General features: G+C 35.3%; 1 protein-coding gene across 8 annotated transcripts in view; it reads right to left on the reverse strand.

The window, feature by feature from the left end:
* The window catches only part of USP33 (ubiquitin specific peptidase 33), a 64,059-nt gene that overhangs the window by 7,840 nt on the left and 29,176 nt on the right, over window positions 1-27,043 (reverse strand). For 2 of the 8 annotated variants that reach the window (XM_069595102.1, XM_069595103.1), the window contains 17 exons: window positions 24,682-24,834; window positions 21,874-21,976; window positions 21,068-21,137; window positions 19,951-20,064; window positions 18,794-18,872; window positions 16,714-17,131; window positions 14,382-14,522; window positions 13,081-13,196; window positions 11,788-11,960; window positions 11,592-11,662; window positions 10,917-10,950; window positions 7,546-7,591; window positions 6,918-7,098; window positions 6,349-6,475; window positions 5,217-5,386; window positions 4,000-4,081; window positions 3,198-3,306 (listed from right to left, as the gene is read on the reverse strand). In XM_069595102.1, coding sequence (XP_069451203.1) covers window positions 3,198-3,306; window positions 4,000-4,081; window positions 5,217-5,386; window positions 6,349-6,475; window positions 6,918-7,098; window positions 7,546-7,591; window positions 10,917-10,950; window positions 11,592-11,662; window positions 11,788-11,960; window positions 13,081-13,196; window positions 14,382-14,522; window positions 16,714-17,131; window positions 18,794-18,872; window positions 19,951-20,064; window positions 21,068-21,137; window positions 21,874-21,976; window positions 24,682-24,834 — 2,187 coding nt within the window. Of the gene's footprint in view, window positions 1-3,197; window positions 3,307-3,999; window positions 4,082-5,216; window positions 5,387-6,348; window positions 6,476-6,917; window positions 7,099-7,545; window positions 7,592-10,916; window positions 10,951-11,591; window positions 11,687-11,787; window positions 11,961-13,080; window positions 13,197-14,381; window positions 14,523-16,713; window positions 17,132-18,793; window positions 18,873-19,950; window positions 20,065-21,067; window positions 21,138-21,873; window positions 21,977-24,681; window positions 24,835-27,043 lie in introns of all 8 variants that reach the window. The other 6 variants (XM_069595100.1, XM_069595101.1, XM_069595107.1 and 3 more) reach the window with 3 other exon arrangements.

The raw sequence follows: 27,043 nt of genomic DNA on the forward strand, positions 1-27,043 counted from the left end.
AAGAAAGCAGAAATAGATGTTTTTCTGGAACTCTCTTGCTTTTTCGATGATCCAGCGGATGTTGGCAATTTGATCTCTGGTTCCTCTGCCTTTTGTAAAACCAGCTTGAACATCTGGAAGTTCATGGTTCGCATATTGCTGAAGCCTGGCTTGGAGAATTTTGAGCATTACTTTACTAGCGTGTGAGATGAGTGCAATTGTGCAGTAGTTTGAGCATTCTTTGGGATTGCCTTTCTTTGGGATTGGAATGAAACTGACCTTTTCCAGTCCTGTGGCCACTGCTGAGTTTTCCAAATTTGCTGGCATATTGAGTGCAGCACTTTCACAGCATCATCTTTCAGGATTTGAAATAGCTCAACTGGAATTCCATCACCTCCACTAGCTTTGCTCGTAGTGACGCTTTCTAAGGCCCACTTGACTTTACATTCCAGGATGTCTGGTTCTAGGTGAGTGATCACACCATCGTGATTATCTGGGTCATGAAGCTCTTTCTTGTACAGTTCTTCTGTGTATTCTTGCCACCTCTTCTTAATATCTTCTGCTTCTGTTAGGTCCATACCATTTCTGTCCTTTATATAATACTATTATTTGCCAGCAAAGGTCCATCTAGTCAAGGCTACGGTTTTTCCAGTGGTCAAGTATGGCTGCGAGAGTTGGACTATAAAGAAAGCTGAGCCCTTAAGAATTGATGCTTTTGAACTGTGGTGTTGGAGAAGACTCTTGAGAGTCCTTTGGATTTCAAGGAGATCCAACCAGTCCATCCTAAAGGAGATCAGTCCTAGGTGCTCATTGGAAGGACTAATGTTGAAGCTGAAACTCCAATACTTTGGCCACCTGATGTGAAGAGCTGACTCACTGGAAAAGACCCTGATGGTGGGAAAGATTGAGGGCAGGAAGAGAAGGGGACGAGAGAGGATGAGATGGTTAGATGGCATCACCAACTTAATGGACATGAGTTTGGGTAATACTCTGGGAATTGGCGATGGACAGGGAGGCTGGGCATGCTGCAATCCATGTGGTCACAGAGAGTCAAATAAGACTGAGCGACTGAACTGAACTGAATACTATTATAATTTATTTTGAAGCACACATTATCCGAAATTCAGCAAGGAAAAGTCCCTTCAAGCTGGCTTCTGTGTACTTCTGACATTTCCCCATCATTCTTCAAAAACTTCTTAACTTTTTGGAATAGTATGAAATCCCAAGCTCATCTTGCAATTCTCTTGCCTCAGCCCTGAAAGCAGCCATTTCTCCAAGGAGGGCTGGTCACTTTGACTACAGAAAGATGTTTAGAAGCCAAGATCTGAAGAAAGCTGGGTATGCTCAATCCTACTGGAGTTATCCAGGCCTTTTCAGCAACAAGAGTTAGGAAATTAATTTAGGTTCATCATTCATTTCTATCTACATGTACATGTACACACATTCATAGCTCCGTATGTATGTGTATGGGCTTCCCAGGTGGCCCAGTGGTAAAGAATCCACCTGGCAATGCAGGAGACGCAAGAGATGGGTTTGTTCCCTGGGTCGGGAAGATCCCCTGGAGGAGGAAATGGCAACCCACTTCAGCATTCTTGCAAGGATAATCCCATGGACAGAGGAACCTGGCGAGCCACAGTCCAGAAGGTCCCAAAGAGTTCGACATGACAGAGCACGCACACACATATGCATATGTCTGTGACAGCGAGTTCACAAAGATATCTACAATTCTAATCCAATAACAAAGAGTCCACCTTAGTTTTTTCTCTTTCAGTATTTGTAACTCCTTTATCGGACAATAAGAAATCTGGCTCTCATTATGCCTGTATTATCTGATCAATCCTACACATGGAATCAATCCCACACAAGAAATCAGTCCCTCAAATCTGCCACCACCACTACGCTGTGCCTCCTCACATATCCATCTCCAGCCAACATGGAAATCCATTTCTATGTTGCCTGTGCTCCAACACCCTTGACCAGGCCCACGCTACTACAAAAAGCTTTTCTTTCTGGGCTCTGAAACCCCACTGTGAGCCACTGTCCCTGCTCCTATCTCAAGTATGGCAGCCTAGCCACCTTCCATATTTCCTGAAAGTCAGCTATGGTCTTCTTGATCTTCACTGACAGTTCTTTTAGTAGTTATTTAAGTCTTGCATTGCTTGTATTCCTATTCTACTCAAAATACTTAGAATGGCTTCTAGTGATCAAACCCTAATGGATAGTCACTAGCCATCTATTCAAGTATTCATGGAATGACCTATTTTTAATATTTAACTAAAATTTGCCTCTTTATATTGAGGAAGCAAATGAGGTTCAAGAACAATAAATCAATCCACACCTGTAATATTCTCCTGTGTATGTAAAAATGTCTTTATTTAGGCAAGGGCACACACAAAAAAACACCTCTAAATCTATGAAAAGAAACATGTATGTGTGAAGAGAAGTGTGTGTCCACAACATGAAATGTACTATTCATCCGTAGTATCTACTCAATAACTTCTCCCCATCTTTTACTAAAAAAAATCTCAATTTTCCCTTACAGAATTATCCCTCCACCAATATAATTTGAACAGGAATACAATGAACATGCCTCTCAAGTGACCCAAACTCTAGTAGGATTCTCTATTAGGAATTTGAATAAATAAATAGTTGGAGCCATTTTACTGACAGTACCACTTTGAAGAAACTTACTTCATGCTACCTAGACAAACTGAAGTGTATTCTTTCTCTCCATAAAACCTGGTTATTCAGCTCTTCCTATTGATTCTGATCATACTTTCTATTGCCTGTAATCAAGAAACATCTTGTAATATATTCACTTTGTGGGAACTAGGTATAAGTAAAAAGAGCTCCCCCAAACAATATTTACTTTACAAAGGAGTGAAAGTAGAGAACGGAATCTAAGTAGGTGCCTTCCAAAACAATCACTAGCTTACCGAAACCTATAACTGACTATTTCAATAAGACTTCTTGCCAGTGCCAATACACAAACCAAAATTTATTACCAATCCATGAAAACAAAAATCCACAAAGGAAGAACTTAACTCACTAGAACTACAGTCACCTTACTGGGGTCTCTCACTGTTATGTGACTGTAACACTTAAAATCTATTACAACTCTTCCATCCAATCATTTCACTTACAGAGTTTTTCTAAGGGTCACTTCTTTTTCTTTATTCTATATTATTTTTCTAATTTGAAAAGCATCATTTTTTTACCCGAATAAAAATTTCCAATTCAGTTTTTCTTCTTTTTTCAATTTTCTCTGCTTCAATCTGGCAAGTGTGACAAATGTACAGATGGTTGACAGCTGGTCCTCCTCCATACCTAAGGCATGAAGAATATTAATAATTATGATAATTTGGAAGAAAGCTGATCTAGGAAATGTATCCAAGTTTTCATAAAATGTAAAAACTAAATTATTGTGAGGACTTGATTTTATGCTTTTCAGGGTCAATGATTATATCAGTTTATTGATTTGTCTGCTTTATCTATATTTGAACTTTCCCTTACAGCTACTTTTGTTACAAAATGTTTGGGGCAACAATAACATACAATAAAAGAAGTAGCTGTCAAAAATTAGCATGTTTATATGTTTATAAATCTTAAGTTATACACAGCCACAGTTTTAATCAAGTTTTAATCAGAAGGAGACTTCCCCTGTCCACTCAAGTAAGAATTCATGAAATGAATTATTTTCAATGTATTTTAAGAAATGTATTAGGGGATTGTGTGAAATATTTTTAAATAAAATTTAAAACTTTAGAGAGTTAAATATCACAGCATACCTTTATAGATAGACGCTCAGAACAGAAAAATTAGAATTAATTATCTAGATCAGGGCCACTCTAGCTACAAAAGTCTCTCCAGTCATGCTTCAGCGTGAATAAATGAAGGAAAAAGGGAATATTCTACATAAGCAACATATAGCACAAGGAGCACATACAAAATAACCAATCTCTCTTTAACAAATTTCATAAGCTGATTTTCACAATATCATACTGATTAAAAAAAACAAACCTGCTATATAGGTTATCCCAAATGTTCTGAGGCAGCATCAAAACCAAGTCTTCAATATAACCAGCTTTTCGTGGAGGAACACCTAGAAAAGTTTAAAATGAATCTGTCTCATTCCTTTTGTTAATTTTAACTGATTAATTCTTAGCATTTTTTCAGTTATTATTCTTAAAAAATCTCCCCAAGAGGTAGAAAATTAAGTATAAACATATGTTCCTGAAGATATATTTTCTCTTGAAATATAGAGTAAGTTAACCAAGATGTTCAGGTATTTAACTTACATAAATCTTTACTAAGCATTGACTATGTATTGGGGCAAACCAGAGATAAATCAGAGACAATCTTTTCTTCATGGAGCTTATAATCCAGAAGAAGAAATGAAGAATTTACATGAGTAACCAAAATAAAAGGCAGGCACAGATAAATGCCTTAAGAGGATTATAGGGAGATTCTGAACAGGAAGAGACTTAAGTTAATAGCTCAAGTGGGAGAAAGTAATAAGAGAAAAATTTCACATACAGAAATATTTTCAAAGTTTAGATTTCTAAATCCAATACAGGACATTTCTACTATCTCTTGAGGTTTCACTGCAAAAATAATTAACAAATGAGAATAACAAGTCTTCGACCATGAAATTTAATTAAAAGTGTCACACTAAGGTATTATTTGTCATGGGAACAGGCAGTAACACAGTCAGTCACAAAGGCAGAAGTTATATTTAGCAAATAACTGCATGAGGTTTTTTTTGTTGTTGTTAAATTCCAAGTACATTTTTTTGGTTAGGAAAAGAGCCAGCTATTCATTTAGACAAAAGGGATAAGAGCCATGGATACGGTTGGAGCTGGATGTCTCTCAGCTGAGAAAAATGATGAGCAATAGAAGCGATCCGTGTACCTTAATCAGGTGTTTATGCATCTGTCTTTACTATGAAACTGGAGCTTTGAGAACAGAAACAGTGTTTCTGGTATTTTTAGACTCTAGCACAGCATTTGGAAATGGTACCCAATAAATATTAATATCTATTCTATGAAGAGGCTATAGATTACCCATACTTATAAGAAAAAACTAATTTCTGAGATGACAATAAATGAAATACATTTATGTTGGAATGTAGATGGGAAATGGAAAATAAATGGAAGAGGAAAATCCTTGGCTCTTGCCTTATTTGTAAATTATTTAATAGAAACTTCCTACTACTACTTTTCATTAGAGTTTCTTACCTCCATGAATACAGAGAAAATCATTATTTGAAATAGGGCCAGGTTCAGCAAAGGTCTTAAATTTATTTAGCCACTGTCGAGAAATATAAAACTGAAGGAGACTTGGTTCCATTATGTTCAACAAATTTGATATTCTTCGCCTCTCTTTTTGTGCTTCTTCACTGCTCTTCCTATTAAGGACAATGATTCATTATATTCAATAAGCATTTTACTCCATTAGGCTAGTAAAGTGGATTTTTCCACTTCCTTATTAGACTTTGCATACACACTAAAAGAGTTATCTTTCCATGTCCATGGGGGACTGGTTCCAGGAACCCTGCAGATACCAAAGCCTTATATAAAATGGTGTAGCATTTGCATGTAACCTGTGCATATCCTCTCATATACATTAAATTACTTCCAGATTACATAATATCTAATATAATATAAATGCTATGCAAACATTAGTATATAGGGCATACAAATGGTAGCTAGTTACTGGTGAGCAATTTCAAGTTTTGCTTTTTGGAACTTTCTGGAATCTTTCCCTCCCCAATATTTCTTATCTGCCATTGGCTGAATCCTCAGATGCAAAACCCATGCACATGGAAGGTGGACTGTATTGTGAATCTTATTAGGTCTTAAAAATTATTCATAGGAAATATATTGTACTTTGCTCCCTGCCTCCCCCACTACATTATAACCCTAGAGGTGATATCTAGGTGATAACTACTGGTATCCACATAACTACTGTTAGAAAACAGACATTCAAATGATTGCTAACAAGACAGTAGCTTGTACAATCTTTTAGAGGATACTGTAAAGTATATTATATTAATACCTCCTTTATTGGCTATGTTAGGAGAAAATTTGGTATTTAGTTCCTACTATCAGTGCTTAATTTTTAAAAGTAAAACAAATGTTTCTAAAACAAAACATAACCCTTTGCCCCTCAACTAAATGATTTAACATTTTCTTAACAAAAGATCATTCTACACACAAACCTTCACTTTTACTCACATAATGAGAGTAAAACAATTTCTAATCTTTACTCAGCAATCCACTTTGAAAGTCTTAGAAGTCACGATTAACCTCAATATGAGATGCTTTGTCATCTTTGTCAAAACAGCCTACTCATGAGTTAGTACCTCACCTGTAGAAGAGAACATAAGCTTCTGCATTTTGTACAGTAGACTCTGAAACTTCAGTGACACTCTGGTCGTCAAATTCATACCAGAGATTATTTAGATTGTTTCGGCAGTAGGCAATATAGTGTCCACCTGAATTCAGGCAGATAAAATTTAAATTATTTCAGTGATATAAAATTAACACAAGAATGGAAGATAAAACTAGTTTTGTAGCCTCAGTTCCTACCTAGCAGAGATATAGCAAGAACTAACCTATTTTTTCCAGTAGGTACCCTTACAACCATCATTGGAGGAAATCAAAATTATAACAAAGAATGCAATCTTAAAAAAAACAGTATAAAATAATCATGTTAAAATCCTTACTATTTATCTTAACACAAAATGTATTTCTACTATTTTAAACATGAGAGTAAAATTATTCAAATTCTTAAAATTTCTGACATTTTAAAAACCAAAATAAAATAATTAATAAAAATCTTTTACATTTTTTTTTTGTTCAATCAGGCTTTGTTTGAGATCAACTCAGATGTTTCTTTTTTTAATGCAAAATCGTATGTCAAACTTGGATACTTACTACTTGCAGTTCCATGGTGACAAATGACTGACAGAAGATCATAGTTAACAATTTGCGCTGGACTATCTTTAGCTAGAAATGGTTGAAGATCCAGGCCTTCCAGTGGAAATGAAACATGGGTACTGATTTTGGTGGAAAACATCAGTTCATGTCTGAATCTTTTAAGATGGATGCACAAAATCTTTTTAAAAGAGAAAGGTAGGATTATTTCAAAATTTCTTGTTCTAGATAAAGGAGTCTATTAAATATACTTATTGTCAAGATTAAACATAATCATCCAATTCTTAATCATCCAATTAACATTCCAGAGATGTTAAAATGTGGAAATCCCGAAATGTGGTACTTCATAACTCCATAGCTACTGGTTTTTCCAATTTTACACTTTATACCTGCAAGACCCTACAATGTCTGATTAAACTGTGTTTAACACAGTTTTATTTACTTCTAGGGGCACTTACTTGATATGCAATCCAGTATTTTTAAAATGGATAATCATAATGGGTATACATAGCAATTGGTCAATAGGACCACTTCAACCTTCAACAAATGCTAAACTATTCACTGCACTGTGTTACATTAAAGCTTTACCTACCGCATAAAATAAAATGAACTGTCATAAAGCCCATACCTCAGGAAACTTTTGTACTTTACAAAACTTCACTCCATTTCTCAACCTAAGGGGTAAAAAGGGAAAATCAATTTTAATAAAACTGTTTCCCACACAAATCTACAAAACCTTTAGCATTTTCAAATATACAGCAAAATCTTTTAGAAAATGCAGAGACAAAGGTATCAAACTAAAAACGCTTACTACTGAATTATATGCTACCAATTAAAAACATACTAATAAAACACTGGAATCACTTTCTGTAAAAAATTATTTAAGATAAAACTTCAGAGTTATGTAATTCTTTGATGAAAAATCTACTGTCTGTGATCTGGCTATGCCTTTACAACATTCATGTTATCAGCTGAAACTAGGTAAAATAAATTCCTAGTTTTATAGAATTGGTTGGTCAGGTCAATATATAACCTTTATTCTTTTTTTTTTTTTTGTAAAAATATTTCTATTTACTTGGTTACAACAGGTTCTAGTTGCAGCATGTGGAATCTTTTATTAATAGGCCCCCTCCATTGGGAGCATGGAGTCTCAGCCACTTGACCACCAGGGAAGTCCCTACAACCTTTACCCCTGAATGTGGAAATTAATAACTTGAGATAAATAAAGAATGACTATTATTAATAATAAATTTTTTTTATTTTGCCATATCACATGGCTGGTAGGATCTTAGTTTCCCAATCAGGGATCAAACATGGGTCCTTGACAGTGAAAGCACAGAGTCTTAACTACTAGTTCAGTTTAGTTCAGTCGCTCAGTTATGTCCGACTCTTTGTGACCCCATGAATCACAGCACACCAGGCCTCCTTGTCCATCACCAACTCCTGGAGTTCACTCAAACTTACATCAATCGAGTCGGTGATGCCATCCAGCCATCTCATCCTCTGTCGTCCCCGTCTCCTGCCCCCAATCCTTGCAGCATCAGAGTCTTTTCCAATGAGTCAACTCTTCGCATGAGGTGGCCAAAGTACTGGAGTTTCAGCTTTAGCATCAGTCCTTCCAAAGAAATCGCAGGGCTGATCTCCTTCAGAATGGACTGGCTGGATCTCCTTGCAGTCCATGGGACTCTCAAGAGTCTTCTCCAACACCACAGTTCAAAAGCATCAATTCTTTGGCGCTCAGCTTTCTTCACAGTCCAACTCTCACATCCATACATGACCACTGGAAAAACCATAGCCTTGACTAGACGGACCTTTGTTGGCAAAGTAATGTCTCTGCTTTTCAATATGCTATCTAGGTTGGTCATTAACTTTTCTTCCAAGGAGTAAGCGTCTTTTAATTTCATGGCTGCAATCACCATCTGCAGTGATTTTGGAGCCCCAAAAAATAAAGTCTGACACTGTTTCCACTCTTTCCTCATCTATTTCCCATGAAGTGATGGGACCAGATGCCATGATTTTCATTTTCTGAATGTTGAGCTTTAAGCCATCATTTTCACTCTCCTCTTTCATGTTCAAGAGGCTTTTTAGTTCCTCTTCACTTTCTGCCATAAGGGTGGTGTCATCTGCATATCTGAGGTGACTGGTATTTCTCCCAGCAATCTTGATTCCAGCTTGTGTTTCTCATGATGTACTCTGCATAGAAGTTAAATAAGCAGGGTGACAGTGTACAGCCTTGACGTACTCCTTTTCCTATTTGGAACCAGTCTGTTGCTCCATGTCCAGTTCTAATTGTTGCTTCCTGACCTGCATATAGGTTTCTCAAGAGGCAGGTCAGGTGGTCTGGTAGTCCCATCTCTTCCACAATTTTCCACAGTTTATTGTGATCCACACAGTCAAAGGCTTCGGCTTAGTCAATAAAGCAGAAATAGATGTTCTTCTGGAACTCTCTTGCTTTTTCAATGATCCAGTGGATGTTGGCAATTTGATCTCTGGTTCCTCTGCCTTTTCTAAAACCAGCTTGAACATCTGGAAGTTCACGGTTCACGTATTGCTACTAGAGCGCCAGAGAATTCCCAATAATCAATATTAACATATACTTGACAGATCTCAGGGCTTCCTTGGTGGCTCAGAGGTTAAAGCATCCGCCTGAAGTGTGGGAGACCCAGGTTCGATCCCTTGGTGGGGAAGATCCCCTGGAGAAGGAAATGGCAACCCACTCCAGTATTCTTGCCTGGAGAATCCCATGTACTTAGAAGCCTGGTGGGTTATAGTCCATGGGGTCGCAAAGAGTCAGACACAACAGAGCAACTTCATTTTCACTGACAGATCTCTACTTAGATTTTGGATTCTGGGGTGGATGCAAGTTCTTTTCCATCTTCACTATTACCTTTTTTTTTTTAGCTGGCACTGTTTTCCCAAGAAAGATTTCCCCTCTGGGCCAACTCTGTCTTCAGCTATCAACTGTAACTTCCAGGACAAACTGATAATAAATACTTTCTAATTCACTAGAAGTGTACTTTTGTTTTACAAAGTACAGGCAGCTTTTCTTCCTTACGGACCAAACAGTACACTTTACCTTTTTGTCATGAAGAAGACCAATAGCTGTAGATCAACATTTCCCTGGGTTTTTGACAAAAGCCATAAGCTTGTATTAGGAAGGTTTTGTATCTTATTAGGAGGGCTTTATTTTTCTATTAGATTCAGAAAAATTTTCTAGTTCATTCTACCTCAAATGTATTTGCTTTCAATTCTTCATTTTTCTTTTCTAACTCATCACCAAGAAGACTTAAAAGCCTAAATTTTTTACAAGATAGAAAAAGGCAGCTAGTATAGATATAAAGAAACAAAATCATACTTTTTGTTTTTCAAATAGTATGACACTTTTTATTGTTCATATTTTACTTATTTTTTAACTGGAGGATAACTGCTTTACAACGTTGTCCTGGTTTCTGCCATACAACTTGAATGAGTCATAATTATAAATACAACCCTTCCCTCTTGAGCTTTCCTTCCTCCTCAAATCCATACTTTTCTTATCTTTTTTTTTTTACTTGGCCCTCATATAGCAGGTAACATTACAGACAATATAACCTTTCTGAATTTTACATAGACTTGAAACTATGTACCTTTACAATCACTTTCACTTCTTAAATCTAGCCTTTACGGTGAGAAACCAGAAGAGAATACTGCATTATTTATGATGGCAGAATTAACCTAGGTAATAAAAATGCACGTTATATATCCTAGTATATGTTTATAATATATACGGAAAATGTTTTCTTTGCAAAATGACATACTTACCTTACTTATCTCCAAATACACTGTCACATATTCGCTAAGCCTATTAAATTTGTTAAATTTTTAACCTTGGATTTGCTTTACAGAATAGGTTTCTTCATTTTTACTAGGACAAATCTCACCTGTCCAATTCAAATAACCAAGAAAAATATCATTTAAAATACAAAGCATGCAATTAAAAGCATTGCCAATGACACTTACTTTTTGCATTTTTCACAACTGTACATATTGTCACCTGAGGATAGAACAGATCTGGTTATTCCTCTCCAACTAAAAGCAAGCTATTTTCTTTTGATTTTGCAGTTCTTTGAGTTTGTCACGCTGATCCCGTAGAACAGTAATGCACTTTTCAGTCTCTGCTTAAGTCGACATATTAACCTTGCCTACAACACCCTTCACCTCCCTCTTGTTTTCAACCCAGAAGGCCCATCTCAAATAACACTGCGCCCATCTCAATAACACTGTTCTATTCACTCAACAAAATTCAGACTGCGTATTGTATGCTGAAGCAAGGTGCTGGCACCTCAAAATAGTGAAGGATTGGATTTAAACACTACCGAGAAATTCAGACTAATTCAGATTCACAGTCTTTTGTACTGGCTGAATTTTCTCTTTTCTCAATCTCAGAGCAGATTTAACACACTTCAAATATTGTATTGTCTAGTACTATAGGAGTTTGTATCAGTTATTTCAAGATATTACTTATAATATTTATGTCGCCATGACAGATGCTGGCACTGTGGCAATATGGGCAAGCACTATTTAAGCTGCCTCCAAATTTAGCTTTTACGAATACATTTCATATTTAGTCCTACTAATATTTTAGCTCATTCACAACAGTTTAACCATAGATGAAAACTATTTTGTATTTCTTACCTTTTAGTTCATCTCTGGCAAAGAAGGCAGCAAGACAATCTTGCAAGGTTACTATTGGACCCCAAAACCAGCTAGGGACACATGAGACAACAAACCTGAAACATCATTGACAGAAAAAAAGAAAGGAAATGTTCTGCCAGTACAGCAGAAACAGCGTTTTAACAATGAACTAGTAACAAAGAAAATGCACACATACCTCTTCACATACTCCATGAAAAAAGCTATCCACCCTTGTGGAGCATATGCTTCGCCACATGATCCTGCTTTGACTATAGATGTTGGATGGCTTGATGAATGCAGCTTAGCAAGGTCTTCCTTGCCAGGAATCGGCAAGGACAGATCTTGAAAGGTCTCGAGGGTTACAGACACCTAAAATTGTTTTGTGTTTTAAGAATGGGATGAAAATAATCCAGCACAAACACCTGAGGACAGATTTTAGACGGCAAAGATCCAAGCAAATTATAATAAGGAAAAAAACCAAAACACCAAACTGCTTTTTATAGTAGTAACAAAGCAAAAATAGTAACAACTAAAGCAAAACTGCTTTGTACCAAGAACTGTTCTAAATTTAATCTTCACACAAACTATAACTACTAACATCCCCATTAGCCGAGAACACAGTGGTAAATAGAAGTACCTCATACCCAGCCACTGTAGCTTGAGGTTCAAACTGTTTATCACTACTGCATTTATTTTTGAAAATGACCTCTAGTGATAGTTATTCAGTGTAGTTTAAAAAACAAGATGCAAAACCTAAACAGCTGAAAATATTTCAGGATAATTCTATTTAAATAACTGATACTAAAATAGACTATTGAAAACCCTTAGATTTGACTTAATTCTAACACAATAACAGAAAACCTTCTTGGGGTTATTTCTTAATTTTGAGATATGTCATTTTACATTTAATTATATTCATCACTATACTGAAGTAAAACCATTCTTAAAACCTCTAAGAAATTCAGGAATTTAGAGGTATTATTAAAAATCTCATGATGATATTAATTTATGCTCTTCTGTATACACCTGATACTACTTTTATTATCTGAATCCAATCTTAACATGAGAAAATATTTACAAATCATACAACCAAGTGAGATGATACATTCATAGCCTTGTACAAGTCAGTAACAACTGTTTCCTACTAATTTCATCAGCCTTGGGAGAATATGCATGTGTTTCAAATTCTGGTTGCTGAGCAACATACTCCTTTATTTGTGACCAGAGACGAAGAACGGAGTTAATTCTTCCTACTAATGTATGCCTGTTCAATGACAAGTCAAGACCCATCCTTAAAAAAGTATGTTGCTTTACTTCCAAAAAACAAGTTCTACTCTTAGAATCAATTTATACTTATGCAAACACCTGAAATACATGTATAATCATCAATAGCAAAGAGAAGGAATTAAAACTACTCACACCATCTTGTCAGTTTTTTAAAAAGCATTTGAAAGAAATTTCCTGTGTATTATAATCCTCACATACTCACCCTGTCACAAGTGAGACACTGAACTGAACTAATGATTGTTCCATCAAATATGTCTGAAATAACACTTCGGTATTTCTTGTGCTGTTTTTTTCTCTTTGGAGATAATGCAGATTGAACTAGGATTGAAAAACAAGTACAGAATAATTTTTTCTTTTAGAAATCAAAATAGTTCCTTTACACTTTTTCTGAAACTATTAACAGCAAAATTACTCTGCTGAAAAAAATCTGTCAAAATACCATTCAAGAGCACTACCTAAAGAAAACACAAAAAACAACCAAAAATCCTCAAAGAGAAACCGTGATGAAATAGAAAGGGTTCAGTCTCCCCATCTTGACTTCAACCAAAACAGTTTTGCTTTTACTTATTTGTTGTTGCTTCCAAGTAAGGCTTTATTTGAAGAAAGGATTCTATTAAGTTTTTTAGAGGTCTTTATATATTCTAGATACAAGTCCTCTGTCAGCTATGTGATTTACAAATATTTTCTCCCAATCTTTTCATTCTCTTAATAATTTTGCCAAAAAAGATTTTAATTTTTTTAAATTTATGGATCATGCTTTTTATGTCTTTGATGTCTTTAAATAATTCTAACACAAAGTCATAAAGACTCTAACTTCACGCAACATTAAGCATAAAACTAACATAAAACCCAATCATCCTACATCCAGGTGTTTATCCTGAACAAGTGACAATTCATGTTCATACAGAAACTAGTACATAAATATTTATTTGTAACTGCCAAATACTGGAAACAAATTCAAATATCCTTCAGTGAGTATATGCACTCACTGAGTTCAGTGTATTACACAGCATAGTCACACAATGAAATATTAAGTAATAAAAAAGGACTATTCAGACATGTAATGTGACTGTATCTCAAATGCATTAAGCTAAGTGAAAGCAGCCTATTTCAAAAGACTATGTTCTTTATGATTACATGTATATGACATTCTGGAAAAGGAAAAACAACAGGAATAAAGAACAGATAGGGCTGGGGCTTTGGGAGGGAATGGAATAGTACTATGGATGAAACAGTACTATGAGGGACTTCTTTGGGGAGCTGGAACTGTTCTACACTGTGTTTGTGGTGGTGGTTCTAACAATCTATGCATGCGCTGAAACTCAGAACCCTATGCCAAAAGAGTAAACTCTGTCATACATAAATTTGTGCCACACACACAAAAATATTTTAAATTATGGCTGTATAAAATGATGCTGTCAATTTTAAAAAGCCTGAATAATATTTCATAATTAACACTTTAAACTATCAAAGCAAAGGAACCTGAGTAACTGAAACTTCTACCTTTTTTGTGTGTGGGTGGCAATCCTGGCCACAAATTGCCTGATTTAGGAGGGCTTGCTGATAATCGTGGATTAACACCTTCATTTGATGGGAGGATCTGTGGTGTAGACAGGTCATTCAAATGGACATCAGTAATATATTCTGTAATATTTAAAATTTGTATTATTACCTTAAATAGTAAAATTATTCCACCTGTCAAAGAAAGCTTTTTTCATTTGAGATTTTGAACACAATTCACAGTAATAAATGTCAGGTGAAGTACACAACAGACATTATGCTTGCTTAGTGAGTAACAGTGATTTTCCCCCTAAGAGTTCAATTAATGTTCATAACACATTACTGTTGTAGGGAATACAGAAAGTGTGCAGTGGAACTATAAAGCGGAAGAGGACTGTATTTGTCCTAATTTAGTATTTAAAAAACTAAAGCAAATTGGGGCAGTTTTTAGAAAGCTTTAAAACCATATGGGAGAAAAAGAGATTATCTTCCCAAACTAACATAGTAATCAAAATCCAGGAAGAAATTTAGGTATGAAATAATTATAAATTATTTTATTCTTACTGTAATAAAAGGAAATAAAACCCTCTGTCAGAAAAAACATCTTTTTTTGAGAATTAAATTATGAATCAAGAAAATATAAGTGCTGTGAGAGCTATCTTGATTTGCTGTTGGATTCCTAGTATATAACATATGTTTCATGGCGAGAGACTGCTAAAAAAGCATTTGAATGAAGAAAAGAGAAGTGTACATAACAGATGCTGAAACAGAATGATTTCAGAGATTTTTCCAGATAATGCACAAGAAATGACTTTTACGATTTTCACAGAGGCATTTCTCATTATTATCTCAACCATGATTAAAAGTAGACTGATAATACTAGGGGAAGAAAATAGGAGGAGAGGAGGAGACTCACTCTAGGACTTTTAGAAGGGAATAAAGTTAACACAATCTAGGTCAGGGAAGGTCAGGGATTAGCAAATGATCCCTACAAAAGACCAGATGGTATATATTTTAGGTTTTGTGTGTCATATATCATCTTTGTTACATTTTTTAATCAGAAAATGTAAAAGCTCAGAACCCTGATCTAGGTCATCAATTAGTTACTAATTGTAATAGACTTGTTATGGAACAATAAAGAACTAGTAGGTCACTTGATTAGGTTTTTCATGAGGAAAGGCTAGATAGCAGACGCTAAGTCTTTCAATACTGATATTTTACATAACTAATGATTAAACAACTTCTAACCACATCTAGACTTCTAAACATTATGTCAGTATAATCAAGGGGCCTGACACATTTTCTTGACTAGAAGGCATTTATGCACTGCACACAAGTATTACTGCACAAGTATTAATGCACTGAACCACGAGTATTCCCGTGGTTAAGGAAATATCCTTCTTCTCCAGAAAAAAGTTGTGTTCATTCAAAAACCTTAGTAAATTTAGTACTGCCCACTATTCAGTAGTTATAGAAGATAAATTTTTTATGTTCCTTGTCTCCCATTTATTTTAAGATCAGAGAATCTGAACCTCTGACGGTTTGATTTTATGTGCTTTGGAGAATTAAATACCACATTAAGCTAAGACAAGTTAACCCAAGAAAAAATAAATGTAAAATGCAAAACAACTCAACTCTCTTTCATTTGGCCACTTGCTCTTTCTCAAAAGAATAGTGACCAGTACTGTGGTATAACCCTATCAAAACAGACTTCATTGTAATACATTACACTCCTATGCCAAGCACACACATTTTGTAACTGACATGACTCCAATGACAGCAATCTAAATCTAAGAGTCTACAATTTTGATTATTTTGCTCTTTTACAAATCTGCTTTAAATGACACCAACTTAATACTCACATGCAAATAGTACTAAACTCTACTAATTAGATCACTCCAGTGTCTTGCCTGGAGAATCCCAGGGATGGGGGAGCCTTGTGGGCTGCTGTCTATGGGGTCACACAGAGTCGGACACAATTGAAGTGACTTAGCAGCAGCAGCAGCTACTAGTTAGAAAGCGCAAAAGTAACATCTATTTAATTCCCTCTTTTATTTTTTGGCTGTACCACGCAGCATGTGGGATCTCAGATCCCCAAACAGGGATAGAACCTATACTCCCTGTAGTGGAAGCACAGAGTCTTAACCACTGGGCTGCCAGGGAAAGTCCCTCCCTACTTCTTTAAATTAGTATGGCTGAACTATAAGGTCACGAACTGCACACAAAATATTAATTTTAGAAAACAGTAAAATTACAAATATAATCTTGAACACATATCTTGCACCCTTTGTCCACAAATGAAACACTATCATTTGCAAATTATAAAAATTGTCACCTGAAGCTCTGCTGTGTATTTGCACTTTGACAGTTTCCTGGTTGTTCAAATCAGCTGTTTCAGATACAGAGTCTCTATCTTTATCTAATTCTCCTTCAGAATTTACTTTATTAATCTTGTTGCACATCTTCTCTTTTTGCCAGTCTTTTGACATTTCTGAATTGTTCTCATCATCCTGAATTAACATTGTTGTCTCATTATTATCTTCAGAAAAGCTTCTAGAGCCATTTTCATTTTCAGCTTTATCACTGCTGCTACAAGATTCGCAGGACTGAAAATCTACATCTGATTGGCTCTTGTCTTCCTCCATAGTCTCTTCAGTCATTATAGTTTGAGGATCCTCTTCTACTTCCATGACTTGTTCTTTCAGTTCTTCATGAAGCAGATCCATTAAACATCGAAGGAATTCTTGAGCATCCTATTATATGTAAGCAACACAGATAGTACCATTTCATTAAAAACAGTGTATGCAGAAACTTGAGAGAAAGACTTGAGAGACAAAACGTGGTTAGCAATTGATTTCTACATGTGTAGCATTACAGTGTGGACATACAACTTCACAGAACATAGGGCACTGGAGGGATAGGATGTTCTAAGTTCTAAAAAGTTAAAAAACAAAAAAAAAAAGTTAGAAAACAAAATTAACGAAAAACTGAAGATGTATTTCAAGAAAAACTAAAAAAAAAGAACAAAAGGCTGAAGATGATCTGAAAGTAGCTTTAGTACTGCTGTTACTGAAAAAAAAACTTGAGGAGTAAGGTGTAAAGAAAATGTGGATTTATCTCATCAGACAATAAGAATTCAGAGAGATATCAAATTCAAGTATGTCTGGCTTAAAATTAAAGCTTTATCTAATTTTGTACTGTATCTCAAAATCCTCGATCAATCTAGAATGTTTATCAAAAATACAAATTCATAGCCCCCAAGTTACATCTACTAAATCAGTGTCTGTGATCCAGGAACTTTTCAAAACAAATTTATGTATTAATTCTTTGGCTGTACCGGGTCTGAATCCACCTGCAATGCAGGAGACCTCCTGGATTAGGAGGATCCGCTGGAGAAGGGATAGGCTACCCACTCCAGTATTCTTGGGTTTCCCTTGCGGCTCAGCTAGTAAAGAATCTGCCTGTAATGAGGGAGACATGGGTTCGATCACTGGGTTGGGAAGATCCCCTGGAGAAGGGAACGGCTACCCACTCCAGTATTCTGGCCTGGAGAATTTCATGGGGTCCATGAGAAGTCCATGGGGTTGCAAAGAGTCAGACACAACTGAGAGACTTTCACTTTCACTTTTTTCTTTCACTGGGTCTTAGCTGAGGCACTTGGGACCTTATGTGAGATTTAAAAAAAATTTTTTTTTTTAATTTTTATTTTTACTTTATTTTACTTTACAATACTGTATTGGTTTTGCCATACATTGACATGAATCCACCACGGGTGTACATGCATTCCCTAATGGGAGTTTTTTTTTTTAGTTATAACATGCAAACTCTGCTGCAGCATGTAGGATCTAGTTCCCTGACCAGAGATCAAATCTGGGCCCCCTGCACTGGGAGCACACAGTCTTAGCCCCCGGACCACCAAGGAAGTCCCTATGATACAGGAATTTGTACAAGAAAAAGTTAATAGGGAACAGGTATTTCTTTGAAAAAAGGAAACATATGTGAGGATTAGGTATTAACGTGAAAAAATATTACATAAAACAACAATAATTGAAACTGCCACTGGTATCAATTAAAAAAAATTACAGGTCAATGAAGTAGATTAGAAAGTCCACAAATAGACCTATTATACATTAATGTAAGCACAAAAATTAATGAAGAAGAAACTTTTAAAAATAGGTTAAGAAAATTCTTAAAATCTGTTGTTTGCTACATTTGTTAGCTGAGTGAAAAATTAAATTTGGATCATATTGTAATGTGAAATAAATGACAGTATTAAAATATTTAATTATAAAATACAGAAAATATAAGTAAAAATTTATCTCTGGATGCACAACTTTTCAAAGCTAAAAGCACTAGAAAATACTGGCATATTTACACACCCCCAAATTTAAAATTTCTAAGCAATAAAGACCTACCTGCTGAGAATACCCCCGAAATGTTGGATTTACAGTTTTAATTCCTTGAAACAGAGTAGTAGGCACAACTGATCCTGGTCTGAGGAAGAAAACATTTTTAGGAAGAAACTTGTGATTTTTAGTTAGTTTTTTTTTTTTTAAGTATCCAGCAATTTTTTTTTTTAATGTATTTTTGACTATGCCTTGTAGCATGTGGGATCTTAGTTTTCTGACTAGGGAATCCAACCCTGCACTGGAAACTGAGTGTCCTAACCACTGGACGACAAGGGAAGGCTCTAATTTTTATTTTAGAAATGAGAATTCAAAAATTCAAAGAGTCAAACTGAAAAGTGTTCATGTTTCAAAAAATCATTCAAAGTGGCCCAGTATTAAGCTTCAAAAGTTCATGAAAATAGCTTAGTTTTTATATTTAAGCTATAATTTATTCCTCTCTCCCCTAAAGAAATGACTATGCTCTACCATACGATTTTTCAAAAAATACTAGTTACTTAAAATAATATTTTAATTACTTAAAATTCCTGGAAAAATTAAGATAAGGATACCTAGTACACTACCTAAATAAAAACTTTAAACCAGTTATCAAATACCCATGAAAACAAAAATGAAAAGTAAACCATAAGAGATTTAATCATCTAGAACCCCGTACTATGACACTTCTGAAGTTTAGTAAACTTTTAAGAATATCAAGTTCATAGTTTCAGAGCAAAGAAACTTAAACATAGCAGTTAAGCTCAAGTTCTAGGTACAGAGTAAGGAACTTGGAAACATTAGAGCCAGGTAATACCCAATAGGGATAAATGACTAAGAGTTGTAATACAAAAAACTTTATAGCAGACAGTTACTCTTCTAATGCTACACTTAGAGCAAATAAATATAAGGAGAAAAATAAACATTCTTATATATCTCTATGGTCTGATTTTAGCATTGTGAGAATGTCTACAAAATTCAGACGTGTAACAGCAACTGCAGAAGTTCAACATTTTATCTCCAGTCCGGATACTTCAATTGGATGTTCACTGTCAAATGTAATGTGGCCAAAATTGAATGCCTCAATCTGTTTCTCCTCTACTTTTTACATCTCTATAAATGCACGTGCAAATATTTACAATATTCAGTTTAAAATATAATAAAAGAAAATAAACATAATAGGTACATACCTGCTTTTATGCCAGAGCTCTGTCATTAGTTTGAGATAACTTTTACAAATAGCTGGTTTCTTATCTGTTCGAGCCAGTCCTCCACAATCAAGAAAAAACTGTGTCAAAGGCGGGCTAGTTTTAAAAAAAAAAGGAATTTTAGAATTGAGTCAAAGCTTAATACTGATTGACTTCTAGCCATTCACTGAAGTATGACAAATAAAGCACTGTATCTATTATTTCTTTGCTTCCTTTTACAGCTTCACATTCATTTCCTCATTATTTTGCTGAGCACATCAGCAGATTTGACCCACAACATTAGAGTCCTCAACGCTGTCAGATCACTTTTCTACTTTCGTTCTTTACCTCTCTGGCAACTCTTTCCCCTCTTTATTATTTTTTTCTGCTCTAATCAGGTGTCTAAATATTAGGGTTCATCAGAACTTGATTCTATGACTTTCCCTCTCTTCCCTGGGTGATCATCTACAGAACATTTCATACTGCATCTACCTCCTTCACAGGACTAAGATTGAGGGAAAACAAACAAACAAAAAAGCCTAACTGCTTTATTAGAGACTTTCCACCTATAGAAAAATATAAAATATTTTCCTAGGATCTCTGAATGAAAAGTGATCAGAAGAATTAGTTCAAGCTCCTCCTTTTCTAGATGTAAAAACAAACAACTTCCTCAAAGACGCACAACTCCCTAGGAGCTAAGCCAGGACCAGCACTCTTAGGAAACCACAGGCACAGATTAGTAACCCTATGGGGACAACAATGGATTATGTCCCAACGCAGTCTGTTGCTTACTCTACCCAAGGAGTCAATTAACAAGAAAGAGGAAAACTTTTTCAGGAATATTTGTACATTTAGGTTTTAGTTAATCCAGATAATTTAAGTGAAGGCATTTCATGTGTTGAGAGGGGTGAGGAAGAGGTACAGCAAGGGATTCATGGAATCCAGTTGGCTAGGGAGACTGAATATAATTATTAACTTTCCAATATTACTATTAAAGTATATTTCTTTATTTTCCCTCTCTCACTTCTCTTTTTTTTCTAAGCATACTACAGCATCATAGTTTTCTGCTCCAAGAATAACTTTAAACAACTATACTAACAAAATTAATTTCTCTACTTACCAGTTAGAAAGAGCCTGCAAAGCTGCATTCATATAACAAGTATTTCCAATATTTTTCAAACCTGTGAGACCTATTAAGAAAAATTATGTTATGTCATCATTCAATAATCCAATGACTCAACTTTATGAGTGTTCACTAAGTATATAACTAGTTAATTATTATGGTTCCTAAGCTATGGTAGGGAAATACAAAATACATTATAAAAATACAAATAGCAGCAACTTGAATAACTCAAAGAGGGGTCAGACTTACACCAAAGTGATAATTTTCAGAAAATTATTTAGATATACTCTTAATGGGCTAAGATTCCCTTATATGAATTATAAAACAGAAAAGTTTGTACAAAACTATATATACAGATAGTTTATATTGTGGGCTTTAGTAAACTGATGCCAGAGAAACCAAGTATCAAAACTGTCAGTTTGCTTTTTTTCACAAATAATAATTTTCCTAGGTAAAATTTCAGTTTTTAAATAATACAATTACTTGATTGATTTCTTACAATCAAATATTGCCAACTAGCATTACTTTCACTCATGCATCATTAAAAACAAAAGGATATTTCCTTGGTATTTTCAAATGATGCATAATGCAGTGAATTTAAAAAATTAGAACTTAAAATGCTCCTTCATTAATTATATAAACAGGTGACTTTTTTTAAAAAAGCATTAACAAATAGCTTGGTTCCTAGAATTTATTTTTATAATTATCTTATCACCTCGACTTTGAAATTTTCACAATACAGTTCCCTAAAGAAATAGGCAATGGCATACAAAGGAATGTGTTATATAGGAGAATTATTTTACCTCTTGCCTTAAGTTCATCTTCTTCTTCTACTTCTATATCCAGGTCATCAAAGACAGCAACCAGAGGAGTTTTTAATGTTGTGTTACTGGGTATTTTAAAATCCTTGATAACAGAAAAGACAGCAGGCTTAAACAAATTCTTAGGTTAAATTTTTACAAAATTTTTCACTCAACTGATCTGTAGACTTCTATAGTCTGTCCTCTCCCGATACTTCTTACTGAAGTTATTTTGCATCCTTTTATGCATACGAAATAGTTTTAAATATTTTCTAAAGTTCCAAAATTAATTCCTGAGAATTGGATTAACTCAAGAGTTTGCAACTGGTGACTTGCTGGTCAAATGCCAGTCCATATTATTTAAATAAAAAAACCTTTTTTTTTTAAGGCCAAAAACCCAAACAAAAGCAAAACTTTTGAGCTAACACTTTAAACATTGGGAGAGCTCACATAAAAAAATCAAATTTCGCTGCTGCATGACAAAACCCAACATAATATTGTAAAGCAATTATCCTCCAATTAAAAATTTTTAAAAAAAACTCAAAAATTTACAAGTTTTCTTCTAATAGAAGAATCTCAAAGTACATTGCACCCAGTTGGCAAAGTTCCGTGGGAGGCTGAAATTGAATAGCAGAATGCAATTCAGCACATGCTCTGGTTCTCAAACTTTACAGCCTATTCTTCTTCCACATGACATGCATATTTTATACTTTACCTTCCTGGCATTTGTAGATACTAGACATTTGGGAAGGCCCATATTCTCACTTGGTTGTATTGAAATACAGAGAAGTAGAACAGTTTTTCAGAGAAGGCAAAGGCACCCCACTCCAGTACTCTTGCCTGGAAAATCCCATGGACGGAGGAGCCTGGTAGGCTGCAGTCCATGGGGTTGCTACGAGTCAGACACGACTGAGTGACTTCACTTTCACTTTTCACTTTCACGCATTGGAGGAGGAAATGACAACCCACTCTAGTACTCTTGCCTGGAGAATTCCATGGACAGAGGAGCCTAGTGGGCTGCTGTCTACGGGGTCGCACAGAGTCGGACACGACTGAAGCGATTTAGCAGCAGCAGCAGAACAGTTTTTAGAAAAAAATCATTCAAAATCTTACCTCCTAGAATACGGTTTGAAAAATCTTAATGACATTTGACTGATTTCCAATACTGTTAACATGTAATTAATGCTCTAATGAACTGGGTTCAAATAGTCTATAAATTTTATATCACTAAAGAAATCTGCACGAATAACTTTTTCTTCTGAGCAATTTCTTTAACAACAAGATCACTGGGAAGTTGTATGAAGTTAAATTCATGTCTTTCATGTGTCATAAAAATAACTCACCAGAAGTTATTTACAAGCTATCAGAAAAGTATCAGTATTTTTATTCAACCAGATTCAGTATTCATTAAGGGGTTGCACTGGGTCTTCGTTACTGTGCAAAGGCTCTCTCTAGTTGTGGTGAGCGGGGGCTACTCTTCCTTGTGGTGCTTGGGCTTCTCATACCAATGAAGACCCAGTGCAACCAAAAATAAAATAATAAATGAAAAATAAGTTACATATATATTGAAAAGTCACTTCTTAAAAAAAAGAGTTGCAATTGTAATCTATCAGGTATAAATGGCATTTTCGTTAGTTAGTGATGATTATTTTCTTGATGTGTGGTTTTTTTTGTATTTCTTTTTTTGTGGACTATCTGCACTTATTCTTTGATTAATATAAACTGTTATCAGTTCCTCATGTGATTAAACTTTCAATTATCACGTTTTTGTTAATAGTACAAGAGGGTACACACAAACTTCTTTTCAAACTACCATGCCATTAACAAAACCAAAAAACGTATTTCTGGATGATAAATAGGTATCAGGGGAGAAATAGTAATGATGATTTATGAACTAGAGTCATTCAACTGTGAAACTAGAAATGCAACAAGTATACCTTGTCTAAAATCTAGTCACTTTAGGTTATATTATATGTGAGGCAAACAAATTTATTATCACAAATTCCTACCATCAGAATGTAATACAAAGATACAACAGAAAAAATCTTAAGAATTGGCATCAAAGAACACAATTCTAGAAATACACTGTAATTTGTATAACCCACAGGGAAAAAACCCTATTGACGTGTTAACTAAAACAGATCAAATGATGATTAGAGTAAGTAGACACCAACTACTCTTATTTTTCCATGTCCCTCTCCTATTTTCTTCTCTGGGGCACTGCAAGGCATGTGGAATCTTGGTTCCCCATCAAGAATTGAATCCATGCCCCCTGCAGTGGAAGCACGGAGTCTTAATCACTGGGCTGCCATGGAAGTCCCTCCCTTTCCTATTTTTATAGAACTTGAAAATTCTCAAAATTAAGTGAGCAATCTTTGCAAGTTCACACATATTTTGTAGTCAAAGACTGATATTAAGTTTTAATATATTCTATCTGGTTTTCAACAAATTAGTAAAACATTCACAATAATAGACATGGGAGTGCAGCAGGGAGGGAAATGAGGAAAAGATAGTTCAATTAGGGCCTATTAAAGAAGGCCCATCATCTCTCCTAGAGCCAGATGCTTAAGTTTTTAAAACCTATAAGGTGCTTTTCTATTTTTAGACACGTGTGAGATTCAATTTTACCCTAATCTATCATTCCACAAAAGAAAAAAGGCCAGATTCTCATTTGAAGAAAAAAGGCACATTGCGGAAACCTGGTAAAGTAAAGATGAAGTAGGGTTCTTTAAAATTTCAGCTACATGACAAACTCTGAAATTATTTTCTGAAAGTATTTAATATTTCAATTCCATGGATTTAAATTATTACCTGTACGCCATTTTCTTGTATTTGGTGAAGTGGTTTTACATGAGGTAATGAAGGCTGAGTTCCTAATTTCCTATCCAAAAATACTTCTTTGCTGCAAGCATAACACCATACTCGAAGAGTGGTAAGGTTCACAGTTAGATAATGCTTTGTCTCCTGAATAATTTCATGAGAGAGAGAGAAGAGGAATCAAAATTAGTTATAGTTGAAAGCCTTTCAAAAGATCATAGAAGATAAACTGCTGGCCTTTAATGAATAACAATATATTCAAAAGAGAAGATTTAAACCAGAGCACCAAATAAACAATACTTAGATAAACCCCTACTGTTAAAGCATAGCGAATAGTAACAATATCCAAGCCTACTACAAAGATTATTCTACTATTTTCACCACTATTCACTATAAAGATAAACAAAGAGTTATTATGAGTCTGCTTTGCAGTTAGCAAGTAATTATAATACAAGAAAATTGACAATAGCAAATTAAGTATTCAAGGACATCAGAATGGCAAAAGAATACAAATGACATGAATTAAAGCACAAAAGGCCTCAAGCAATAGTGAATATATAATCTTGGATATGTGAAATTCTTGCCTTTCTCATCTGGAGTTCTGTAAGACAATAATGCCCTACAGAAAATGATTTGAGTAACCATTTTCTCAATTCTCCCAAGAATGGCACATAACACCACCATTCTAGATCCACCAAAGAGAAGTAAATTAATTAAGTATGAAGATGCCTAAGAGTCTTAAGTAATTTTCTTGAGGAACCCTGTCAGGAATACTTGATGCTGCAGAGATAAATATAAATGAAAAAGATGGTTCATTCTCAAGAAATGTATAGTTTGGAATGTGAGCTCTATCTAATCTGTAAAAGAAGCATGCCAGAATTACACACGAGCACCAAACCACCAAGGTGATATAGACAGGAGACTCCAGTAAGGAGGATGTAGAGAAAAAGGTAATATGAGTTGAGCCTTGAAGTCAGTCAGGCCCTGTCATAAGCCTAGACTTCTAGTCTTGACTTCAACTTCCACATCCTCCTAATATTTCCAGTGATCACCTCCATACACCTGGAGGTACATTTTTTTTTTTGGAAAAAAAATTTTAATATAAATTTATTTTAATTGGAGGTTAATTACTTTACAATATTGTATTGGTATTGCCATACATCAACATGAATCCACCACAAGTGTACACATGTTCCCCATCCTGAACCCCCCACCCTCCTCCCTCCCCGTACCATCCCTCTGGGTTGTCCCAGTGCACCAGCCCCAAGCATCCAGTATCATGCATCAAACCTGCACTGGCGATTAGTTTCTTATATGATATTATACATGTTTCAATGCCATTCTCCCAAATCATCCCACCCTCTCCCTCTCCCTCTCCCACAGAGTCCAAAAGACTGTTCTATACATCTGTCTCTCTTTTGCTGTCTCGCATACAGGGTTATTGTTACCATCTTTCTAAATTCCATATATATGTGTTAGTATACTGTATTGGTGTTTTCCTTTCTGGCTTACTTCACTCTGTATAATAGGCTCCAGTTTCATCCACCTCATTAGAACTGATTCAAATGTATTCTTTTTAATGGCTAAGTAATACTCCATTGTGTATATGTACCACAGCTTTCTTATCCATTCATCTGCTGATGGACATCTAGGTTGTTTCCATGTCCTGCCTATTATAAACAGTGCTGCAATGAACATTGGGGTACATGTATCTCTTTCAATTCTGGTTTCCTTGATGTGTTTCCCCAGCAGTGGGATTGCTGGATCATAAGGCAGTTCTATTTCCAGTTTTTTAAGGAATCTCCACACTGTTCTCCATAGCGGTTGTACTAGTTTGCATTCACACCAACACGGTAAGAGGGTTCCCCTTTCTCCCCACCCTCTCCAGCATTTATTGCTTGTAGCCTTTTGGATTGCAGCCATTCTGACTGGCGTGAAATGGTGCCTCATTGTGTGTTGTTTTTTTTTTTTTAATTTTAAAATCTTTAATTCTTACATGCATTCCCAAACATGAACCCCCCTCCCACCTCCCTCCCCATAACATCTCTCTGGGTCATCCCCATGCACCAGCCCCAAGCATGCTGCACCCTGCGTCAGACATAGACGGGCGATTCAATTCTTACATGATAGTATACATGTTAGAATTCCCATTCTCCCAAATCATCCCACCCTCTCCTTCTCCCTCTGAGTCCAAAAGTCCGTTATACACATCTGTGTCTTTTTTCCTGTCTTGCATACAGGGTCATCATTGCCATCTTCCTAAATTCCATATATATGTGTTAGTATACTGTATTGGTGTTTTTCTTTCTGGCTTACTTCACTCTGTATAATTGGCTCCAGTTTCATCCATCTCATC

Source organism: Ovis canadensis, chromosome 1 (genome assembly GCF_042477335.2).
Source record: "Ovis canadensis isolate MfBH-ARS-UI-01 breed Bighorn chromosome 1, ARS-UI_OviCan_v2, whole genome shotgun sequence".
NCBI lineage: Eukaryota > Metazoa > Chordata > Mammalia > Artiodactyla > Bovidae > Ovis > Ovis canadensis.